Consider the following 23,209-nt stretch of genomic DNA (forward strand, 5'->3'; position numbering starts at 1 on the left):
TCTATTACTACAGAGATCAAGGGACTAAGAAACAGTCAGGAGGAGCTAAAAAATGCTATAAGTGAGCTGCAAAATAAAACAGAGGTGACTACAGCTCGGATTGAAGAGGCAGAGGAGAGAATAGGTGAATTAGAAGATAAAATTATGGAAAAAGAAGAAGCTGAGAAAAAGAGAGACAAAGAAACATGGCCACTTTGAAATGGTCTTACCGCTCTGCTTCTTTGAAGAATTCTTACTTCTTTCATAATTCTTCCTGAGAAGGACACGAAGTTGGGGTCAAATTTCAAATCCCAAAGTTGGAGTTCCTTTTGTGCACTCTTATTTCTGAAAGTTAAAATTTCCACAAATCAATCCAAATGAAATAAGCAGAGGCAATGATCCACTTATAAAATTCTCCTCTAGGGGCGCCTGGGTGGCGCAGTCGGTTAAGCGTCCGACTTCAGCCAGGTCACGATCTCGCGGTCCGGGAGTTCGAGCCCCGCGTCGGGCTCTGGGCTGATGGCTCGGAGCCTGGAGCCTGTTTCTGATTCTGTGTCTCCCTCTCTCTCTGCCCCTCCCCAGTTCATGCTCTGTCTCTCTCTGTCCCAAAAATAAATAAAAAACGTTGAAAACAAAATTTAAAAAAATAATAATAAAATAAAATAAAATAAAATTCTCCTCTAATCTAACGATGTCTTCTATCGTCCTCTGTGCTGACATGGTACCCTGAAATCATGATGTCTTCGCTCTGACATTTGCCTAGGGTCTTAGGATCTTTCTATATCATTCTCCCCCTCCAGACTTCCCCTAACTTTGCACTGACAGAAAAAAACAGAGTTGTTTCCTCCAAGATATCGTTTTCGTCCCAACTGTCACATTTTAGTTGGAGCATCTGAGATGCCAGGGGTTCTACGCAGTCTCCGCTTCAGGACACACACACACACACACACACAGAAAAATAACACTTACTTTTGTACAATATTCATGAATCTTCGTAACTCATGCTGCCTTTTTTTCTGGATCCAACCTTGTATGCATAGCCATGTCTCTCTTCACTCTGTAGTCTTTATGCATTTCATCTGTTAGACCTTTACAAAAAAAAAAGTTTAGAAAAGATATAGCTAAAGAAGCAAGAATAGTGTAAACTCTCTCGTGTAAACGAGAGAAGCCTTGACCACTGCACCTGCAAGAGGAAGAACGAGCAGAGAGAAGGCAGCTCTGGGCCATATGGAGTATTATGAAAAGCCGGTACTTCTACATCCTAACACCTGGGGCTCAAAAGGGGTGGACTTCTCTGAAGACTGCATAAATCTGTAGTACCTGTCAGGTAGCATAGCTCAGGAACCAGCATTATAGGCTCATGGGGCGTGTCCTGTTGGCTCTTTTTCCATTTGCCTTTGCTGACCAAAAGTGGCTGAGTTAGGTCAGTGACCACTAGACCCTGTTGCTGCTCAACAGAAACAAGAAAGAACACTGATGTACTATCAGTGAAGCCTCAGCAAAGTCACATAAATATGTACAGAAGTGCATTTTGGGGTCACCAACAGAGGCCTGGGGGTGTGCTGGTGATACGGTTTCCTCAAGTTTAAGAACGCATTAAAGATACTCTTAATATTCTCTTAGATAGACGTCCCGCAGATGGCCTCTTTTTTTCGGTCAACACACGTAGCCAAGGAAAGCGGGATTCTCACAGACATTATATTGGGGGTCATTGTACGATCCTTTCACTACATATAAGTAAACGTATGACAGACTCTTAGGATCTGTATTTCTCACTACAGCACTGTCTTAAAGATTCCTCAAACATACTTGAGAACTTTCAAGAGGATTCCCAGACGAAGGGGTGGGCAACAAACCCAGTCAACTTTTTAGAGTTGCAATTCCACATCTATTCCCAACATGCCTCCCGCATCATTTCTCCTAAACTCTCAGTCCCTGCTTCCAGGAGGAAGAGATATTTGCCAAGACTTCCTACTCCTGGGCTGCAATTTCCGTGCCACAAACTGCCTTTACTCTCCAACACACAGCAATGGTTCTTCATAGATCCTTCCATGCCGATCAGCAAGGTCCTCATCAGTAGGAATTTAGCCACATGAATTCTGGTATTATTTGCCTGCTAAACATCCCGAGAACTTCAAAGGAGTTCCTACCCGCGACAAAACTTCACATCCAGTGTTCATGGCTCTTTTTCTCTTAAGCTGAACTATTAGTTTTAATTCGTATGATCTCATTGCAGACTATACGTGGGGTTTTTTTCACCCTTAGAGTAGTCTTTACTTATTTGAAAGACAGCTGGGATTCACCCCCATTTTCCTGGTTCTAGAGTCTTCAGGCCCAAGCTTGTGCAGGTGTCTACATGTGTGTAGAATCATGGCATCCTTTTAGGGCCTCATCTATCAAAACCTTTGGACGAGCTATTCTTCCTGTCAAAAACTTTGGGAAACACGCTTATTTCCCATAGCTGCCATGCAACATCCTAGAAGGATCTCCTCCTCCAACATCAACTTCTGCATCTAAACAGGAGTTCTGTGGTCCTTCTTTGCAGCATTATGAAATCTTTTTTAAAGGCCAGGATGGTACTTTCCTTCTAAGGGCTCATCGATCGATTCCAGGATTTTTCTAGAGATCATGACAACAGGGCAACTAAATTGCCATCTGTCATTAGACTGAGTTCCCACCAGGGCATCCCAAGACGACCCAAATCGTTTCAAATATTTCAGCCCATCTGTTTTTTTTTTTTTTTTCTCAATTAAACCTGCTGAAACCACAGTCTTAGGTTTCTTTTACATCCAAGGCTCCTGCCTATCAACTCGTGCCAAGAAGGTAGTTTGTCTTCATGTGATAAATCGTCTAATTATCCCCAAACCCACTGCTCTGTGATGCCAGCATGTGTGAATTTACTACAACCTATATATATTTGAACTTCTATGTGCTAGTCATGGTATCAGACAGAAGAGGTATTTACAAGGAGCAAAACCAACATTGTCATGCCCTGGTAGAACTCTGTCTACAGAGAGGGGAGAGATTCATAAAATAACCACTCAAATACAGAATTCCGAATTGGGATAGACGCTATGAAATGCAAGAGCACAACAGAACAGGGGGACCCCACAGAGGCCTGAGGTTGCAGGTTGGTGTGGGGGTGGGGCGGATGTACTCTGGATACCCAGCACGGTTCTTCTCATTTCTCTTGACATTTGAGGTCAATTTGGAGAATGAACAAGCAAATATCAGCCTGGTATCTCCATCTACCACCTCCATCAGAGCCTAAGTCAACCCCAAAGTCCCTAATCTTCTCACACCGACTCCCCCATTGTAGTAAATAACTCTGGGCATCCACTCACTTCGTACCTCTCCCACCCTAATCCTGGTCACCATTATCATTGACCTAAAGTGACTTAGCCACCTCCTCACTGATGTCTCTGCCTCCCTTTTTACCCACATACAGCCCGTTCCTTGTAATTAGACACATATCTGTAAAATAAAACGTATCACTTCATCCATCTGTATAACATCTGACAATATCTCATTTGTCTCAGTGGACAGAACTTTATACAACGTGGCCCCCACTTCATCCTCTGATTTCATACCCTACAACCCAAGGATGTCCTCCCCGCAACCATGTGCACTTCTTCACAGAATAATCTAGCCTTGTTTGGGATCTGGATACATCTCGCCCATCTGGAAAGTGGGGTCTTTTCTCTTCTCCCTCATTTGCACACAGCTTGCTCCTTTCAGACCTTCACATACCAGCTTCTCAGAGCTTTCCATGACCACCTACTCTGAACCACCAGACACCGTCCATAATACCTCTCAGTGTTCATTATCTGGATATATCCCTCATAACCCTTAGAACAGTCTTGTCTGCTGTATCTCTTCCTGCTGTAAGGATGCAAGTTCCTTAAGACCAGACAACTCAGTAGTCTTACCAATGTATACCCAAGATGTGTAATGGGCACTCATTAAGTGCTTTTTTGGACTGAATGAACAAGAACTAAGTATGAAGCACAAGTGAGGATAATGTAATAGCACCATCCCCTTGAAGGGATGCCAGAAGGCTGTGTAGCCTTAGTGGTTCCAAGTAGCCATGGTTTGGATTCCAGTATAAAAATACAAGCTGTTTTTTTTAAAAAATATTTATAAGTTCTTTCCATTTGCTACAGATATCTGTAATTCCTTTCTCTCATCTGCCAAAGCTAGAAAACTAATCTCGTCAACTAGCGTATCTTTGTGCACCAAGCTAAGTTTACTTAGGTTTTTCTGAACAGAGATTGAGGAATCCATGAGTTCTGCGATTCCACACACAGCTGACATGTTTCCAGGTGGTAATTAGTCATTTGTTTCTTCTTTTCAAACCAAATTCTATAGGGCTCAAACTTCTATATAAGGAAAGTGTTCACATATGAAGTCTTGCCATATTTTCTACCCAATGTTCCATCAACATGTTTCAAACTACCATAGCCTCCTCTTAGGCCCACGGGAGAGGCCATATTGGAGCCATTCTAATCATGTGACATTACCCTATATATGAGGCACTCGAATGCATGGATAATAGATCTGTCAAGTTACAATACCACAAAGGAGAAATTTTATAATAGATTATATATATGTTATAGGTTAATAGATGACGTTATATTATTAGAATCTAACATACAGGACTCTATATTGCACATGTATTTTTATGAGACGTATATTTGACTACATAATAAGAACAAAATGAGATTTAAATACATTGAAAGACAGGAGATTTCCTACCTCCTTCTGGTAGTCTACAAAGGTGATTTCCTCACCACCTGATTTCTTAAACGTACTTCTGGGAGTCTCCTCCCAATTAATAGTATCCACTCGATAGGTTCTATTGTTATACCTGTGGAATGGTCACAACACCTAGTATTATTCCCAACATATTTATGGCATGGGATCATGTAAGAAGTGAGAAGCTTTAAATCCTACAAGAAATTTCAGGATATATCCACTTTAGTAAATTCATATGACATATAATTCACCTATGTAAGGCTACAATCCAATGGTTTCAGTATATTCACAGAGTTGTAAATCCTATACATTTGCCTACCCACCCTATTTCACATGAATTGAATGATACAGTATGTGACCTTTCCTGACAGCCTTCTTCCACTTCGTGTACTACTTTTCAAGGTTTATCTATGCTGTAGCATGATTGGTATTTCATTCCTTTTTGTTGCCAAATGACACACTATTTTATGGATATACATTTTTATTTTTCCATTTGTCAGCTGATGAACATTTGAGTTGTTAACACCTTTGAGCTATTATGAAAAATGAGATTATGGACATTCATGTATCAATTCTGGTAGGCATTGGTGTTCATTTCTCTTGGGTATAAAACTAGGAATAAATTGCTGACTCATATGGTGACACTATATTTAGCATATTGAGAAGGGCCATCCTGTTTTCCAAAGAGACCACACCATTTTTACTTCTACCAGCAGTATTTGACGGGTGGTTCCAACTTTTTCACATCCTTGCTAACACTTAATCTCTGCCTTTTCAAATTTAGCCATCATACTATGAAGGGGTATTTCACTGTGGTTTGACTTTGCATTTCCCTGATGGCCAATAATATTGAGTATCTTTTCATGTGATTATTGGCCATTTGTATATTTTCTTTGGAAGCCTGTCTATTCAGATCCTTTGCCCATTTTTTGAAAGTTGGGTTAAAGAAATAAGTGAAAGTTAGGTTCTCTTTTCATTATTGACTTGTAAACATTTCTTACATATGGAGAAGCAAGTTGTTCCGGAGATATGTGATTTCAAACGTTCTCTCATTCTGTTCCTTTTTTTTTTCTTTCTTTTTCTTAACTTTAAATTTTTTGTAACGTTTATTTATTGTTGAGACAGAGAGAGACAGAGCATGAACAGGGGAGGGGCAGAGAGAGAGGGAGACACAGAATCGGAAACAGGCTCCAGGCTCCGAGCCATCTGCCCAGAGCCCGATGCGGGGCTCGAACTCCCGGACCGCGAGATCGTGACCTGGCTGAAGTCGGACGCTTAACCGACTGCGCCACCCAGGCGCCCCTTCTTTCTTTTTCTTAACTTTAAATTTTTTGTAACGTTTATTTATTGTTGAGACAGAGAGAGACAGAGCATGAACAGGGGAGGGGCAGAGAGAGAGGAAGACACAGAATCTGAAGCAGGCTCCAGGCTCCGACGCGGACTGCGACATCGTGACCTGAGTTGAAGTCGGACGCTTAACCGACTGAGCCACCCAGGCGCCCCCCCCCTTTTTTTTTTTTTACTTCAAAGAAAGAAAGTTTTCAATTTGGTGAAGTCCAATTTATGTTTTCCTTCTGTCATCCCTTCTCTGTTGGCATTTTATTTTATAAGGTTTTCTCTAAGCCAAAGTCAAGAAAATTTACTCCTAGATTTCCTTCTAGGAATTTTATAGAGTTTTAACGCTTACCTTTAGGTCTATTTTTAGTTAATTTGGGGGATAAATTGGAGTTAATTTTGTATCTTCTGTGAGGAATGGCCAGGTGGATATCCAGTGGTCCCAGCAATATTTGAGGAAACGAGTATTCCTTCCCCAAGAAAGCGGTCTTGAAACTCTTGCTGAAAAAAAAATCAATGGACTATAAATGTGAGGGTTAACTCCAGAATTCCCAATTCTATTCCATTGATTTTTAGGTCTATCGTCATACCAGTATCCCACTGTCCTGATTCCGAGAGCTTTGTCGTAAATTTTGAAATTGGGAAGCAAGAATAAAGTCGAGGACTCCTAAGATGATGCTGGCCAAGCAGCTTTACATCCACGCTCTTCAGCTTAAAATGTCTGGTCTAGAAGAAGATTAAAAGTAAAACACTTCCGTCAAGTGGACATTTGCGAATGGATGATAATTAAGCCCTGATTTTTAAAAATAGTTAGACACAAAGCAAGAGAAATGAAATTTGGAAGGAGCATATTCTGTTACATGTGAGAGCAGGTTCAGAGCAGGTGACTGGATCAACCTCAGGAATCACAAGAGCAGCAAAATCTACAACTGAATCTTATCTCTCTCTCATGCTGTAGAGCCAGATGAGGAAAGCGTGGATGGATTCTCACCATTCCCATGCTATTTCTGCCTCTGACCTTTATGTTTATTGATTCGAAAACTGTAGGACCATCTCTTATGGGGGGAAAAGGTTCTCAAAGAGATTGGATAGGTTTGTAAAAAGCAGACTCACAGGACACCTGTGTGGCGCAGTTGGTCAAGTGTCCGACTTCAGCTCAGGTCATGATCTCATGGTTTCGTGGGTTCGAGCCCCACATCAGACTCTGTGCTGACAGTGCAGAGCCTGGAGCCTGCTTCAGATTCTGTGTCTCCCTCTCTGTCTCTGTCTCTGTCTCTCTCTCTGCCCCTCCCCCACACTCTCTCTGCTTCTCTCAAAAAAAATAATAAACATTAAAAAAGTTAATGAACACAGATGTAAAAACAATTGATCCAACTAATTCTTTAAAATTTCCATAGCATCTTTCCTTTGGGATTTGTTATCAACATGCATTATTAGATCAAGCAGTTTGCATTCGGAGCAGTTTGTGGTTCACATCAGCACAGAGGGTAATGCTGGTTTCATACTCAAGAATAGAAGCACTATATCCAGGCCAGATTACCAGCCTGCAAACAGAAGACATTAGATGTAAGGGTCAAAGTCCAAGCTCTGAACAAGGAAGCAAGCGTCCCAGGGTTGGAACTTGGGGTCTAAAATTGGTGCTTAGGAGTCAAGCAGTTTCAATTTCTTATTTCTAGTAAGAACTGATCTTTTGAAGGACCTTTCCAATAGAGATTTACCTGATGGGCTAGTTATAACTCTTACACTCTCTTTGTTAAACCATATTGTTACCACCCACAGGCTCACACACCTATAGCCACACACATGCGTATGTATGTATGTATGTGAGAATATATAGGATATAGGTGTATAAAGTATAAACATATACACAATATATATACATACATACATACATACATACATGTAGCTATAATTACTATGATTGAAAGTATTTAAGAGAAATTTATTATCCAAATTTGAGAAGATTTAGACTTCTTATGAGGTTTATATAACTACCGAATACCTCAAGGTTTATGCTTATCATTCTAGGACTGTAAGAGTGAATCTTTTCACTTCGTTTCAAATTTACATGAAATTCTAACTGAATCGTTCATGGCCAGTGGGTACCACTGAAAAGACCATCACTTATAAATCCTACTGCTTCAAATGAGAGTCACTTTCTCAAATGCTTCTATGGTCAGGTCTGTAGAATGTGAGGCTTTCCACTGTGTACTTACGATTGAGGAACTCCGTGGCCTCATTCTCGTTGTAATAGTTGCGACCAACTTGCTTCAAATCCATCATCTTCAAAATTCTAGAAATTGGAAGAATGGATTTCGTGGCAACCGCAGTGAATATTATTAAGATTTACTAACAAACACGGAGATACACTGGGGCGAAGAAATCGATCAGTGACTTTGTTTTACAAACGATTAACAGGAAGTGCCTGATACAACAAGGAAATGACATTGTAAGGTAGATATTAAGGCCCCTTGAACCTCCATTTTTCCCTCCTTTACATAATCTACAACAAAGGGTCATGGGAAGGTCATCAGAAGGTCCTTCATCCCCAGAAATGAACTGAAACCTCTTTTGCAGACTACGTGCCTCTAATTTTCGTTTTCACTATTTGTGCATCACCGTAAGTGTAGACCACCAAACAAATGTAGGGGTGCCTGCGCCAGACTTTGGCTCAGGGCATGATCTTGCACTGAGGGCTCAAGCCCCGCACTGGGCTCTGTGCTGACAGCTCGGAGCCTGGATCCTGCTTCAGATTTTGTGTCTCCCTCTCTCTGCCCCTCCCCTGCTTGTGCTCTTTCTCTCTCTCTTACAAAAATAAAAAAAAACATTAAGAAAAGAAAACAAATGCACATTTACTCCAGGAGAAAGAGGCATCGCTGTGCACAGTTGACATCTGCCCCTCCCTCGACAGGGAGCAGGCATGGGATGTGGGGGTAGGCAGGAAGAACAATGTCAACAATAAGCCACAGAACTCAAGCACATCTAGGTGAGGTTCCAGTGCCGATGCATCTCAAAGATCGCTTGCCCTCCCAGAACATGAGGAGACCTCGAGAACACAAATTCTAGGACCAAACAGCTATGTACAGTGCCACTGACACACTAACATACAACCAAATCTCAAGCAAATGAAATCTCACAAACACACTTGCTAGAGAGAGTGTTGTAATAACGTAAGCAGTCCAGTGAGGTGGGTTTGAGTCACTGAAGAATTCAGTGATGACCTTCACAATCTTGTTGCCCCACCGGCTGACCAGTTCTGTTTTCTGAGGTAAAGAAACAACAAAAAGGTCTAGTGCTCCTTCCAAGGAGAGGACGCTCATTACTGGACCACAAATCAACAGGTCACTTGGGTGTCTGGCAGGAGCAATCTTAACCCCCAGAGACACAGGCAGGTAGAATATACGATTTAGGAGACCCAAATGAGGGTCCGAGTTGAATATTTACAATGATTTTTTTTTTAACTTAAGCTCCTGTAAATTATGCACTTGCTAACTAAATACAGGAGTTTATTGAAGTGGGGTGTCTGGGTGGCTCAGTCGGTGAAATGTCTGACTTCAGCTCCGATCATGATCTCACATTTTATGGGCTCTAGCCCTATATCGGGCTTTGTGCTGACAGCTCAGAGCCTGGCGCCAGCTTCAGATTCTGTGTCTCCCTCTCTCTCTGCCCCTCCCCGGCTCACACTCTGCCTCTCTCTCTCTCTCTCTCTCTCTCTCTCTCTCAAAAATAAACGTTTAAAAAATAGTTTTTAAAGTTTATTGAAGAGGGTCGGCTGGGTGGCTCAGTCAGTTAAGCCTCTGACTCTTGATTTCAGCTCAGGTTATGATCTCACGGTTCAGGGGTTTGAGCCCCACTTCAGGCTCTGTGCTGTGTCAAACCTGCTTAAGATTCTTTCTCTCTGCCCCTCCCCCAATTGCTCACTCTCAAAAATATTAAATTAAGGAAAAGAAATGGAATATTAAGTCCTTCCAGTTCTGTGTGTGTATGCGTGTGTGTGTGTGTGAAGATTTGGAACAAGAAATAAAAACTTTTTCAATACTTCGTTAGCATTTGAGCCCTATTTGCCATTGGAAAGGTAAAAAATATATATTTTGTTCTTAAATTCATTTTAACCACAAAAATGAGGCATGAGGGAACATCAGTGATAGCCAAACACGGCATGTGGGTTTTGTTACAAATCCTATGGGCAAGAGATCGAGAGGTGTCCATGAACCATTGTATGAAAAAGGTATATTTGCTATAATACAGGGAGAATGTGAGAGAAAGAAAGAACAAAGGTCAAGAAAATGTCCACTAACAGGAGTGCCTGCATGGCTCAGTTGGTTAAGTGCCCAACTCTTGACTTCAGCACAGGTCATGATCTTGTGGTTTGTGGGTTCAAGCCCTGTAGCCCTGCACAATCAGTGCAGAGCCTGCTTGGGATTCTCTCGCCCTTGCTCTCTGCTCCTCCCCTACATGTGCTTTCTCTCTCTCAAAATAAGTCAATAAACTTAAAGAAAATGTCCAATCACATTACTTACCCTGCTTTTGTAGTTTATGAGGCAGTAATAAAGAGTTCCCATCTAATGTGGGACACTCTCCAATTACATGTTTATGCTGGCAGAGCAAATCTGTACGAACTTTTCCATCTTCAACCTCTGGCATGTAATCAATGTTGTACTTATACGTGAGGAGTTGAGGGCGAGAGGTCACTCGGAAATGGTTGGTGAATAGCTTCACCACTCTACCTTGCATTCCTGCAAAAACCGAGGCACATGTCAATAATGAAACAAGTTGACCAATCGCTCCCAAAACAATGGAGACACCACAATCTTGAGAGCTTAAGTTAGGTCAAACCAAGACATGAACAAGTAACGTACACTTATACACACCTGATGCCCAGACTATGTACCGGCCTTTTAGAGGACTCCTCACACAAACATACATTTAGAGTTAAAACAGGAGATTAAAATATTAAATTAACAGTAACAAGAGATCAAAAGAAAACCTCTTGTAACACAAAGCTTCCAAAAGGGGAGGGCGAGTGGGGAGCCACTGTTTGTAATAGTGTTTAGCATTCAAAAAAAAAAAAAGGCTCAGCACAACCAAAGAACTGGGTCATTTGATTTTAGTTGCTATAAAAGGAAAAGAAAACTGGCAAGTACATCCAGGTCCCTAAAATAGGTCTCTATTTCTGCAAAGGTGGAGGTTATTACAACATGAGAGGGTGGGAAGGTACCTCTACTCACAGTGATGGGGTGAAGCTCTAAGATTCTCAAACACAAAGGAACCTCAGAACAAGATCAACACGAACAATTCCCTAACGCTAGGTTGTTAAAGGCCACCACACCTGTTGTGGAGTCTTTCACATGTTCCAAGTACTGTCGGGTATTCACCACCTGGTCTTGAAAAATGGCTCCAAGAACCCTTTTCCCCTTCAGCGACAGTGCCTGCAATCCAGCCCCCCGCTGAAGTTCCTCTGCACAGAAACAAATGCAAAAACCATGAATTTTATAGGATAAAAAACAAATGGAAACGTAAACAAAGGACAATGTTAAGTACAACTTAAGTTGAGGTGGTTGGAGGTAGAAAAGAGGGTTGTCAAAGGATCCAAACAACAGTAGTTCGGTAATGGATCACCAGAGAAGGTGAATGTTACCCAGAAGCCTTTCTCAACAAGACCCCATTCCGTGTCAGCGGCTACCCGAGCACCACATTCATTGCTGCTATGGCGTTTGCCTCCTTTCATCCGGTATTTGTTCAGAGGGCAAGCTTCTTCTAATCAGAAACTTTGTCCTTTCTCTACCTTCTTTATAGGCTAATCACCTGGTACCAGAGTGCCCTCTAGTGGGCATCAGAAAATGCTGACTAAATAAACAGTCCTTTCAAAAAAAAATGCATGAGAGGTGTTTGAGTGGCCTCAGTGGATGAAGCTGAGGACTCTTGGTTGCAGCTCAGGTCATTATTTCACAGTTCCTGAATTCGAGCCCTGCATCAGAGCTCTGTGCTGACAGCATGGAGTCTGCTTGGGATTCTCTCTCTGCCCCTCCCCTGCTCTTGCTCTCTCGGTCTCTCTACATCAACAAACTGAAAAAAAAATTATCAAAAGCCAGTTTCATGATTTTTTTTTTAAAACAACTGATCGATTTTTTTTAACAGCAACTGGGAAAGGCTCTCATGTTATTTTTATCACACTGTAATATTCATCTAATTGAACTATTTTACAAGGTGACTATTTGAGCACAGTGCAAGGCAACCTTTCACAGATTATGAAAGAAACCTCCGTAAATGGGTAATACAGTCCATGCCTTGGGTTGCACAAACTGGTTTTCTTCAAAATGTTACTTCTGGAAGCTATTATCCCTAGCTTATGATGCTCTTAAACAAACACAGTCTGAATTTCCATAATAGAAAATCATTTCATTTTACACATAAGTTTTTAAATGATTTTTATCAAACTCTCAACTAATTCCTGACACACCCAGCAATCAAATTTATCATATTCAAACTTCAGTGAAAGAAAACACCAAGCATCATTCACTAGTACTTGCTACATACGGTGTACTTACATAAAATATTAAAAACCCCTGAGATGTAAAAATAGGTGTCTTAATATTGTATATTCATGTTTATCATGTCGTCTTAGGGGTCTGGATTTTGTCTCAGTTTATTATAAAAGTATCTACAACAGAGGATACCAAAAGCAGAGGAAACAGGAGCAAAATAGACAAGTGGGAATTCAACCTAAAAACTTTCTGCACAGCAAATGAATCAATCAACAGAATGAAAGGCAACTTACGGAATGGGAGAAAGTATTTGCAAACCATGTATAAGGGGTTAATTAAAAAAATATAAGGAACTCCTGTTACTCAATAGCCAAAAAACCTAATAACCCATTTTTTGTTAATGGGGAAAGGACCTGAATCGGCATCTCTCCAAAGAGGACATGTAAATGGCAAACAGACATATGAATGTAGAACCAAGCAAAGTACAGAAAACTGGGTATTACCAGAAGGTGGGATGTGAGGGGGCTGGTTGAATTCATGGGGGACAAAGCAGACCCTCAGGGAGAAGTTGCCGCTGAATCAAAGACCGGAAAGAGGAGACTGAGTTACAAGGTTATACGGGCCACAGGTAGAGGAAAGAGCAAATCTTCTAATGTAGAAACGTGCAAGAAAGAACAAGGTGGCCGATGTGACTGCTGCAAGGTGAGCACGAGGTAGAGAAGCTTAGGTCAGAAAGGTAGTGGGAGAGAGGCCATTTTTTTCAATGTTTATTTCTGAGAGAGAGAGAGAGAGGGAGGGAGGGAGAGAGAACAAGCAGGGGAGGGGGAGAGGGAGAGGGAGAGGGAGAGGGAGAGGGAGAGGGAGAGGGAGAGGGAGAGGGGGAGAGAGAGAGAGAGAGAGAGAGGAAGACAGAGGATCCAAAGATCCAAAGCGGGCTCTGCACGGTCACACTTGGGGCTCAAACCTACAAACCGTGAGATCGTGACTTGAGCTGAAGTCAGGGCTTAATGGAATGAGCCACCGGTGCACCCCAGGAGGGAAGCCATCTCAAAGAATGCGCCTCTGACTGGGAAAATGGGAACCTTTACAGGATGTCGGGCAGAGGAACTGCATGGACCGATTTATATGGTTCTGTGTGCTGGGAAACAGGCAGAAGGAAACCCAGGGTGGAAGCAAGACTAGTTTGGAGACCACTTGCCAGGTGCAGCAAGGGATGCTGGTGGCTTGGGCCAGAGGGTAGGAACAGAGGTGGTGACACATTGTCAGATGCCAGATACCTTTTGGAAAATTGGGAGACAACAGTGTTTCCTGGATGCTGGTGTGCAGGAAAAGTTTGGGCTCGCGACAGGAATCTAGGGCGGATGCAAAGACTTTCGCCTGAGCACATGGAAGAATGGAGCTTCTTCAAACGACAAGTCTGGGAGGGAGAATCAGGAGCTCAGAGATGTCTGTGGGGTGTTAGCTGCCTGTTTTGAAGTCACTTTCCAAGAGGGGTCATTGGCTACGGCCAAGCTCTTTAGAAACCTTTCCATCCACTCGGGTGGAAGGGAAGTCTATTCGCATATGAGAAAACGCATGAGAAGGAAGTAGTAGGGGAAGAAGATAAAGCATCTTTTGCACCAAGGAGACTGAACAGGCTGTGGAGGCTCCAGGCGGGGGAGGTGCGGCGGCTCCCTGCAGCGGGGCGCGTTGAGAGGGCGCCCGACCTTGCCCGCGGCCTCGGGCTCGGGTCCTGGCCCGACCTGACATTGCTGCCCAGAAGGGGACAGACCCTGGAAGGGGGCACAGTTATGTTCGACTTCTCTAGGTAGTTGTCTGGTCACCTTTTACAAACCAGGACTTTGAAGAAGGCTTCAGGTTGCTAACTACACGTGTTTTCCAATCACGCCCCAAACACTGCTAACTGCCAAGTTGTCAGAGAAGGATCCTGTGGTAACAGGGAACCTGGTAAGACATTCTTGGAGATGTGCAGAAAATTATTGACTAGGATTCTTTCCCCCCACACCAAGTCACAGGTCACTGTGGGTTACCCTGCTTGCTTGTAGGAGTCCGGTGTGCATGGAGTTCACACCTACCGCCTATCCCCATGGTGCGCCTGCGAGCGCGCACGCACGCGCGCACACACACACACACACACACACCCCACACCCACAGGCACATACACCCAGGGCTACCGCCACCCGAACGGGTCACCCACCCGACTCCGCTGACACAACTCACCTTCGTTCCTGCCTCCTGAAGCATTAGTCTGATCTGTGGGGTTTTAGTTGCCTTCTTTCATGCCCTGTAGCCTAGGGTTCCTCTTCCAGCGCCGCAGCGCCTGAGCACTGACGTCCGCGGGGTCAGAGGGGCAAAGCTCCTCTCTGAAAGGGCCAGCCTTTCCCGGGACTGGCCCTGTACCTGTACCTCACCGCCGTCACCGAGGGGCAGTAGGACTAGCCTGGCCTCCTCGCGGGACGCTCCCACAGTCAGCAAGGCTGGCCCCGACCAGCCCCCACCCTCATTTCTAGTTCAACCCTGCTGGCCCAGCCCCTTCAGGCACCGCCTCCATCCAGGCCCACATGAGGCCTACCTAGTAGTGCACCTGGCGCTTTCAAAGGTGCTCTGAGTCTCAGGGGGATGGGCGTGGGTGGTTCTGCCTGCTCTCCTGCCCCGCCCAACCTCCCCCCACCAACCATCCCCCGATTAACCTGCCAGTGACTTCACCCAACGAAGTGCACATGGAGCTCCAGAAACTTTGGCCCTTACCACTTAATATTTTAACCAGTTCCCCACAGCTCCCAATAAAACTACATTGTAACCACCGTGACTATCCTTGGATCCAAATCTAGGCTCCTTCATCATCCTCTCCTTGGCCTAGATCCCTACAAGTGGGTTTGCAGTGATTTGTAAGCTTTTAAGCATTGGTGTAATTAAAAAAAATTGTTGTTGTTGTTGAATCAGGCTCTTTTTGTCCATTGCTTCCGAGTTTCTGTCACTCTTTGACTTTGCCACTTAACACTGTTTTTTTTAATTCACTTAATTCTTTAGTTTTGTAATTGCATTGTCTTGCATTTAAATCCTTGATGCACACACTGGATACCCATTTCATTGTTTAACTTTTTTAGTTTAATTCCAGGTAGCGTAACAGCATTGCATTAGTTTCCAATGGACACTCATTTTAACTCAGAGAGTTATCTGACACCATTTCTAAAATAATCCTAACCTTGCCCCTGCTTTGAAGTCCCATCGTAATTCTGCAGAAACCTGTGTGTTCCTTTGGCTCTAACTGCAAACTCAGTTCTGCTTTGTCTGGTGTACCAGTAACACGATGTCTTGTTCCTTGATCTTGAAAGTATTCTGAGCACTAGAAAAGCCTAAATTGGCTAAGCACTTGAAAATCCCTGGCTGTTCCTTCAAATGAGTTTTCGAGTCAGTGCATTAAGTTCCAGAATATACTAAACACTATTGCCTGGTGACCTGAGGTTGGATTGAATTTAGACATCGATTTAGTTCTTCCGAGTTGCAGAGTCTTCACTAAGGTTTTCCTGGAAAATCCTTGTGCTCATAAGTGATTCCAAGGAAGATGTTTAGGGGTATCCAATTGCTGTATAGAGAGCACCCTGGAAACTGGCTCAGGTGCCCTCTGGTGGGGGCCATGTCAATTGAGTGTTCTGCTTTCAGATTCTGGTTTCTCTGATGAAGGTAGCCTGAGAGAGGGTGTAGGGAGAAGAAGAGGAGAAAACTCTGGAATACCAAATTTTAATGTTTTTATATGATATATGATCTGATAAACATACAAATGTATTTACTTGTCAAATGGAGGAAATATAGGAAATTCCCTTAGGGTAAACATTTCTATTTTCATATTCCAAGTACCACATCAACTATGATTTTACATATACACACATGTGAATGACACTGTTATTCTCGTGATTATAAAACTGAACATGCTGTTTTCAGTGACAACAAGATATTTCATGGAACAGTTTGAGAAGCAGTAACCTAGGTAGGAGCCAGAATGCCTGGGTGTGAATTCCCACTTCTGCTCATTATGAGCTGTATGACCTTGAGCACACTACCTAAAACTTCCGTGTCTCAGTCTCTGCATCTGTAAAATGAAGGTAATAATAGCACCTACTGGGGCACCTGGGTGGCTCAGTCGCTTCAGTGTCTGGCTTTTGACTTTGGCTCAGGACGTGATCTCAGGGTCACGTGACTGAGCCCCACAGCGAGCTCTGTGTGGACAGCGAGGAGCCTGCTTGGGATTCTCATTCTCTCTCTCTCTCTCTCTCTCTCTCTCTCTCTCCCCTCCCTCCCACCCTCCCTCCCTCCCTCCCTCCAACTCTGTCTCTACCCTCTTTCTCTCTCTCCCTACCTGCCCTTCCCCACAATTTCCCTCTCTCTCGCTCTCTCTCTGAAAACAAATAACCTTATAAAAGTGATCTCAAAATAAATAATAATAGTATCTACCGCACTGGGATCTTGGGAACATAAAATTAGGAAATAATACATGAACAACTTAGAAGGGTACGTGGCACATAGTCAGCTCTAAGTGTATGCATTTAGCCTGATTACTGTTGCTGTATTTGGCGTTCCAATACAATGTGATAGTTTAGGCAGGTGGCATGCCAATACAAGTGGTCCCCTATACAAATTATACTGAAGTTATTCTTCATACCACCGCCAAGTGGCAGCAAACGGGGAGCATGAGGCCCAGAATCTCTCCTCAGTACTTCACACAACTTTTGCCAATGCCACTAGCAAACAGTACTTTTTTTTTTTTTTAACGTTTATTTATTTTTGGGACAGAGAGAGACAGAGCATGAACAGTGGAGGGGCAGAGAGAGAGGGAGACACAGAATCTGAAACAGGCTGCAGGCTCCGAGCGGTCAGCACAGAGCCCGAGGCGGGGCTCAAACTCATGGACGGTGAGATCATGACCTGAGCCGAAGTCGGACGCTTAACCGACCAAGCCACCCAGGCGCCCCTAGCAAACAGTACTTTTTTTTCCCCACTTATACTACTTTTAACTAACTCCCTCTCTATACTACTCACTGGACAATACTCACAGACTACAGTACAAATAGCACCTCCTAGATTGAGTAATAGATGCTTCACATGACCATCAGAGGCAAGGGAAAGCCACTGACATGGAAATAATCGAGTCTTGCGAAACTAAAGTTCCTCAATCATTTCATATCCATACTGTTTACGTTAGGCTGCTTTAGCAGGTACTCTGATGAAGAGATTAAGGCTTTGTGGTAAAAGCCTATCAGAAGAGCTGTCCCCAGAGCTTGGCAGTTGGTAAAATGCTATAAATGTGTAAATCCCAGTTCTGGCTGCATAAGGAAGAAAGACTGCAATTTCTCCTTTTCTACTAACCATTTGCTTAAGTTTTGAAGCCTTGTCCATCTATCACCCTGCTTCTCCCCTTGCAGTGGACTCGAACATTCTTTAATGTATCGTCTCATCCACAGATTCAACTTTTCTTCACTTATTTCCTTCTTTTACACTAAAATCTAACTTTCATTCCCATCATTCCACTAAGAAATTTTGAGGGTCATCAAGGACCTTTTTTTTGTTTTAACTTTTTAAAGTCTTTATCCTGCTTCACTTCTTAGCAGCAGCAGATAACAATGCCCATACCCTCCCTCTGCTCTTCGAACCCCACCTTATTTCTAAAGGACGGCAACCCCTGGCATTGAGTTCTTGCCCCTTGCTATCTGTCTTTTGAATTGCTCTTAAGGCTTCAAAACCAGATTCTCCAATTCACATTTCCGGCTCTGACCCCTTTACCTAGGCCATGTGGACTTTTTGCTCTATCGTCTAGGTGTTCATAGACAACATCCTCAACCACACACTCAAAAATCATTACTTGACATGGATTACCTCTGTAGACAGCTAATCATGTACATTTTATTGGGGCTCTTTTCGGTGTTACTTTGAGTGTGTTTTTCTTATTGAGTCTTAGGAGGCACCCTTACCCTTAGGATGCTGACCAGCATACTTTGTCTCGCTTTTCATTTATAACACAATACTTATCACAAGGGCTGGGTGATCACTGGTTTGCCTTGTTTCCTTTTGAGTAATTTCTTAGTCCATAGAGATCTCAACTTATGGAAGTCTTCTGAAGTTCCTTTCAGACGCATACTTGGCTATATTGTTAGGAAGGTTAGGTTGGCTAGAGCTACCTCTTCTTCCCAATCCAGATTCTTCACCTCAAAACTGTGTGCATCAAATATCTTCACCCAGGTAGCCTCTGGTTTGGGGATTCAGGAGATAAGGACCTTCTAGAGAAGTCAGAGCTATGGACTGAGTTGGCTGGAAGCTATCTTAAGTTTTTGATTCACAGGGAACACCTTAAAGTGGCAGCTAATTTCGTGCCATAACCCTAATTCCTTTCTATAGGGATCTACAGAAAATCCCTCCTTATTCTTTAATAAGCTTCATCAGTTTCAGATATTCTTACAAATTTTAGTCTTTGAGACCTTAAAGATTTCTTTAGGACACAGTAGCAGGACAACGCCTAGCACTCTCATTCACAGAAGACTGATCAACAGAGTGTCATGTTACTTGCGTGAAAGTACCCTAATACAATGTGATTCATTTATAAGAGGTCTAGAAAAGAAAATAATTTTCAGTGTCTCTTCAGCCACAAAAAGGACCAGTCAACAGGATGTTCTAGTTCCCCTGACGGGTATAGCTGTCTAATGAAACTTGCATGTGTATTATTATATAGCTTGTGTGACGGACAGAAACGAGTTGGTCAGTGTATCTACCTCATTGCACCCACTTAGGATTTACAATGTAAATCCTACAAAGGAGGCTGAGAGTGCGATGACATTAACCGTTCTGCTTGGAAAACAGTTGGGGTTTCACTACATATCAATAAATTACAATCTTGAACGGCACATTAGTCTTTTCTGAGATTGAATTGTGAAACCTCTGGAAGGCTGATTAACTCAAGTGAGTGGAAAAAGAAAATGAGTTCCTGAACTTGCAAAGGTAGGAGCACTATGTTACTAGATAAGGCCCTGACAGAGCAGACATTTCTACTATTTTACTGGCATTTCTTTTCCTTTACAAACCCAACAAAGAGAAAACTCCATTCCTTTGAAGGACGTTTGCATAACGACCTGCTAGTCATTCTTTTTTTTTTTAATTTTTTTTTTCAACGTTTATTTATTTTTGGGACAGAGAGAGACAGAGCATGAACGGGGGAGGGGCAGAGAGAGAGGGAGACACAGAATCGGAAACAGGCTCCAGGCTCTGAGCCATCAGCCCAGAGCCCGACGCGGGGCTCGAACTCACGGACTGCGAGATCGTGACCTGGCTGAAGTCGGACGCTTAACCGACTGCGCCACCCAGGCGCCCCTAGTCATTCTTGATAAAGACAATAAATTGCAAACTTCTAATTACAAACTACAACAAATCATCATTAAAATAACCCGTTCGAAACTGTCACTAAAGGGATGAGATTACAAAAGAAAGTCAGAATTCAAGATCAAATGATCACTCAAAGTTTGCACAAGTTTGAAACACCCTGAAAAATATTAGCAGGGACTCACACATCTGTATGCCAATGTTCACAGCAGCATTATTAACAATAGCCAAAAGGTGGACTAAACCAAACGCTCACTGTGGTATATATAAAATGTTGCTTTACTTAGACTCTCACAATGGTTTTATGAAAATCTCACTACAAACATCATTCCTTTATGAATTCAATCAACTTCATCTCTTTTTTTTTCTTTAATTTTTTTCTCAACGTTTATTTATTTTTGGGACAGAGAGAGACAGAGCATGAACGGGGGAGGGGCAGAGAGAGAGGGAGACACAGAATCGGAAACAGGCTCCAGGCTCTGAGCCATCAGCCCAGAGCCTGACGTGGGGCTCGAATTCCCAGACCGCGAGATCGTGACCTGGCTGAAGTCGGACGCTTAACCGACTGCGCCACCCAGGCGTCCCAGAGTCATCTCTATAGAAGAATTACATCACTAGTAGCAAGTAGGAACAATATCAACCTAACCTTCATTTTTATTTTTATTTTTTTTAATTTTTTTTTCAACGTTTATTTATTTTTGGGACAGAGAGAGACAGAGCATGAACGGGGGAGGGGCAGAGAGAGGGAGACACAGAATCAGAAACAGGCTCCAGGCTGTGAGCCATCAGCCCAGAGCCTGACGCGGGGCTCGAACTCACGGACCGCGAGATCGTGACTTGGCTGAAGTCGGACGCTTAACCGACTGTGCCACCCAGGCGCCCCTCAACCTAACCTTTAGATCAGTGAGATTTTCCATATGAGCCAAAACATTCTCATGTACTACTACTAGTGAAATAAGTATTCCTTTTCAGTAGGACAGACATTAAGAGACCCACTTACCAAACTTATCCTTAACAAGTTGCTCTGAAGATCTTGAATTTGGGCCACTTGCTGTTTAATGGTTTCTTCCCATCTGGCATGTTGAACTTTTAGCCTAAAATGCAGATCTTAAGATAATTATTCTCACACATAAATTTAAAAAAATACCATATAATTTCTGAACAAATGAGGGTATTATTACATAAATTCTTAAAATTTTATCAAGAGGAAGATTTGGCAATTGTGCCATTTTCCTCTTTGTGTTTTGTGGATAAGGTACAAAATTGAGAGATAAGATGCCACGATTCTGCATTTCAAACTAGCTCAAAGCTGGAATTTGTATCCACTTAACAATGATATACTGGCATAACTAATACATTTCTCATACTACACTGCTTATCTGCTCTATAAATACTCACGCTATTTTCTCTGAGGGTAGAATTCTACTTTTGCATATGATCTTTCATCTCCTCAGCATGTCTTATGGCCTCTGCATGTCGATCCTGTGCTTCTTGCAACTAAAATAAAGAAAAAAATAATTTTAACTACTGACAATCTAATAGAACACCATCACCTATTTCTGTAACTAAATTATTTTCTTTTTTGACTTGAGAGAGTGAGAGAGAGAGAGAGAGAGAGAGAGAGAGAGAGAGAGAACATGCACAAATGGGGAAGAGAGGCAGAGGGAGAGACAGAGAAAATCGTAAGCAGGCTCCAAGCTCAGGGTGAAGCCTGATGTGGGGCTCGGTCTCATGACCGGTCTCATGATGTGGGGTTTGGGATCATGACCTGAGTGGAAATTAAGAGACAGGACGCTCAACCAACTAAGCCGCCCAAGTGCCCCTGTAACTAAAATCTTATTGGACCCAGTCACACTCTCCCCTACATGCTGATGATGGCTACTTTGAGGTCATAACAGCAGAGTTGAGCTGCTACAACAGAGGCTATGGCCAACAAAGATGAAATGTTTCAATACTCTTACAGAATAGTTTACCAACCTTACTGTACTACAAAAACATAACGTTTTTAATGATTTTAAATTATATATGATCAGATAACCGTACAAATGTATCTACTGGTCAAATGGAGGAAATCTAGGAAATTGCCTTATGGTAAACATTTCGGTTTTCACATTACAAGCACTGCATCAACTATGATTTTAAATTTTCACATAGGTGAATGACATTGTTATTCTCGTGATGATAAAACTGAACATGCTGTTTTCAGTGACAACAAGATATTTCATGGAACAGACTGAGAAGCAGTATCCTAGTAGGAGCCAGAATGCCTGGGTCTGAATTCCCAATTCTGCTGGTTATGAGCTGTACGACCTTGAGTACACTACCGAAAACTTCCGTGTGTCAGTCTCTGCATCTGTAAAATGAAGGTAATAACATCACCTACTGGGGCACCTGGGTGGCTCAGTCGCTTCAGTGTCTGGCTCTTGATTTCGGCTCAGGACATGATTTCAGGGTCATGTGATTGAGCCCCACAATGAGCTCTGTGTGGACAGCGAGGAGCCTGTTTGGGATTCATTCTCTCTCTCTCTCTCTCTCTCTCTCTCTTTCTCTCTCTCTCTCTCTCTCTCTCTCTCTCTCTCTCCCACCCCCGTCTTTCTCTCTCTCCCTACTTGCCCTTCCCCACAACCTCTTTCTCTCTCTCTCTCTCTGTATCTCTGAAAACAAATAACCTTAAAAAAGTGATCTCAAAATAAATACTAATAGTATCTACTTCACTGGGATGTTGGGAAGATTACAATAGGAAAAAACACATGAACAACTTAGAAGGGTACGTGGCACACAGTCAGCTCTAAATGTCTGCATTGATTCCTGTTGCTATATTTTGCGTTCCAATACAATGTGATACTTCAGGCAGGTGGCATGCCAATACAAGTGGTCCCCATACAAATTATACTGAAGTTATTCTTTATTCTACCACAAGTGGCAGCAAATGGGGAGCTTGAGGCCCAGAATCTCTCCTCAGTACTTCAAACAACTTTGCCAATGCCACTAACCAACAGTACTTTTTTCCACTTATAATCCTTTTAACTGACTTCCACTCTATACCACTCAGTGGACAATGTTCACAGACTACAGTAGAAATAGCCCCTCCTTGATTCAGTAGTAGATCCTTTACATGACCATCGGAGGCAAGGGAAAGCCACTGACATGGAAATAATAGAGTCTTGATAAAATAAAATTCCTCAATCATTTCATGTCCATACTGTTTATGTTAGGCTGCTTGAGCAAGGGTTATGGGCTCTGATGGCCATGCACTTGAAAATCCACAAGTATCTTTTGAATCCTCAAAA

General features: G+C 42.7%; 1 protein-coding gene and 1 long non-coding RNA gene across 7 annotated transcripts in view; both read right to left on the reverse strand.

The window, feature by feature from the left end:
- Positions 1–88: 88 nt before the first annotated feature.
- LOC122478340 lies at positions 89–12,024 on the reverse strand. 5 transcript variants are annotated; one of them, XR_006295955.1, is made up of 8 exons: positions 11,399–12,024; positions 10,590–10,805; positions 8,286–8,362; positions 6,660–6,795; positions 6,422–6,570; positions 4,735–4,846; positions 949–1,067; positions 89–324 (listed from the first exon to the last, which is right to left on the reverse strand). It is a non-coding gene; the product is annotated as an uncharacterized LOC122478340 (long non-coding RNA). The 5 variants fall into 5 exon arrangements; XR_006295952.1 differs by having other exon boundaries at positions 8,286–8,438; positions 11,399–11,883; XR_006295954.1 differs by lacking the exon at positions 6,660–6,795 and having other exon boundaries at positions 8,286–8,438; positions 11,399–11,861.
- A 3,462-nt stretch (positions 12,025–15,486) lies between these two features.
- The window catches only part of LOC122478332 (ankyrin repeat domain-containing protein 26-like), a 28,970-nt gene continuing 21,247 nt past the window's right edge, over positions 15,487–23,209 (reverse strand). For both annotated transcript variants that reach the window (XM_043571957.1, XM_043571958.1), the window contains 3 exons: positions 21,318–21,416; positions 20,920–21,013; positions 15,487–16,243 (listed from right to left, as the gene is read on the reverse strand). In XM_043571957.1, coding sequence (XP_043427892.1) covers positions 21,342–21,416 — 75 coding nt within the window. In that variant the 3' untranslated portion in view covers positions 15,487–16,243; positions 20,920–21,013; positions 21,318–21,341. The remainder of the gene's footprint in view (positions 16,244–20,919; positions 21,014–21,317; positions 21,417–23,209) is intronic.

The sequence above is a fragment of the Prionailurus bengalensis genome, unplaced genomic scaffold (assembly GCF_016509475.1).
Source record: "Prionailurus bengalensis isolate Pbe53 unplaced genomic scaffold, Fcat_Pben_1.1_paternal_pri Un_scaffold_51, whole genome shotgun sequence".
Lineage (NCBI taxonomy): Eukaryota > Metazoa > Chordata > Mammalia > Carnivora > Felidae > Prionailurus > Prionailurus bengalensis.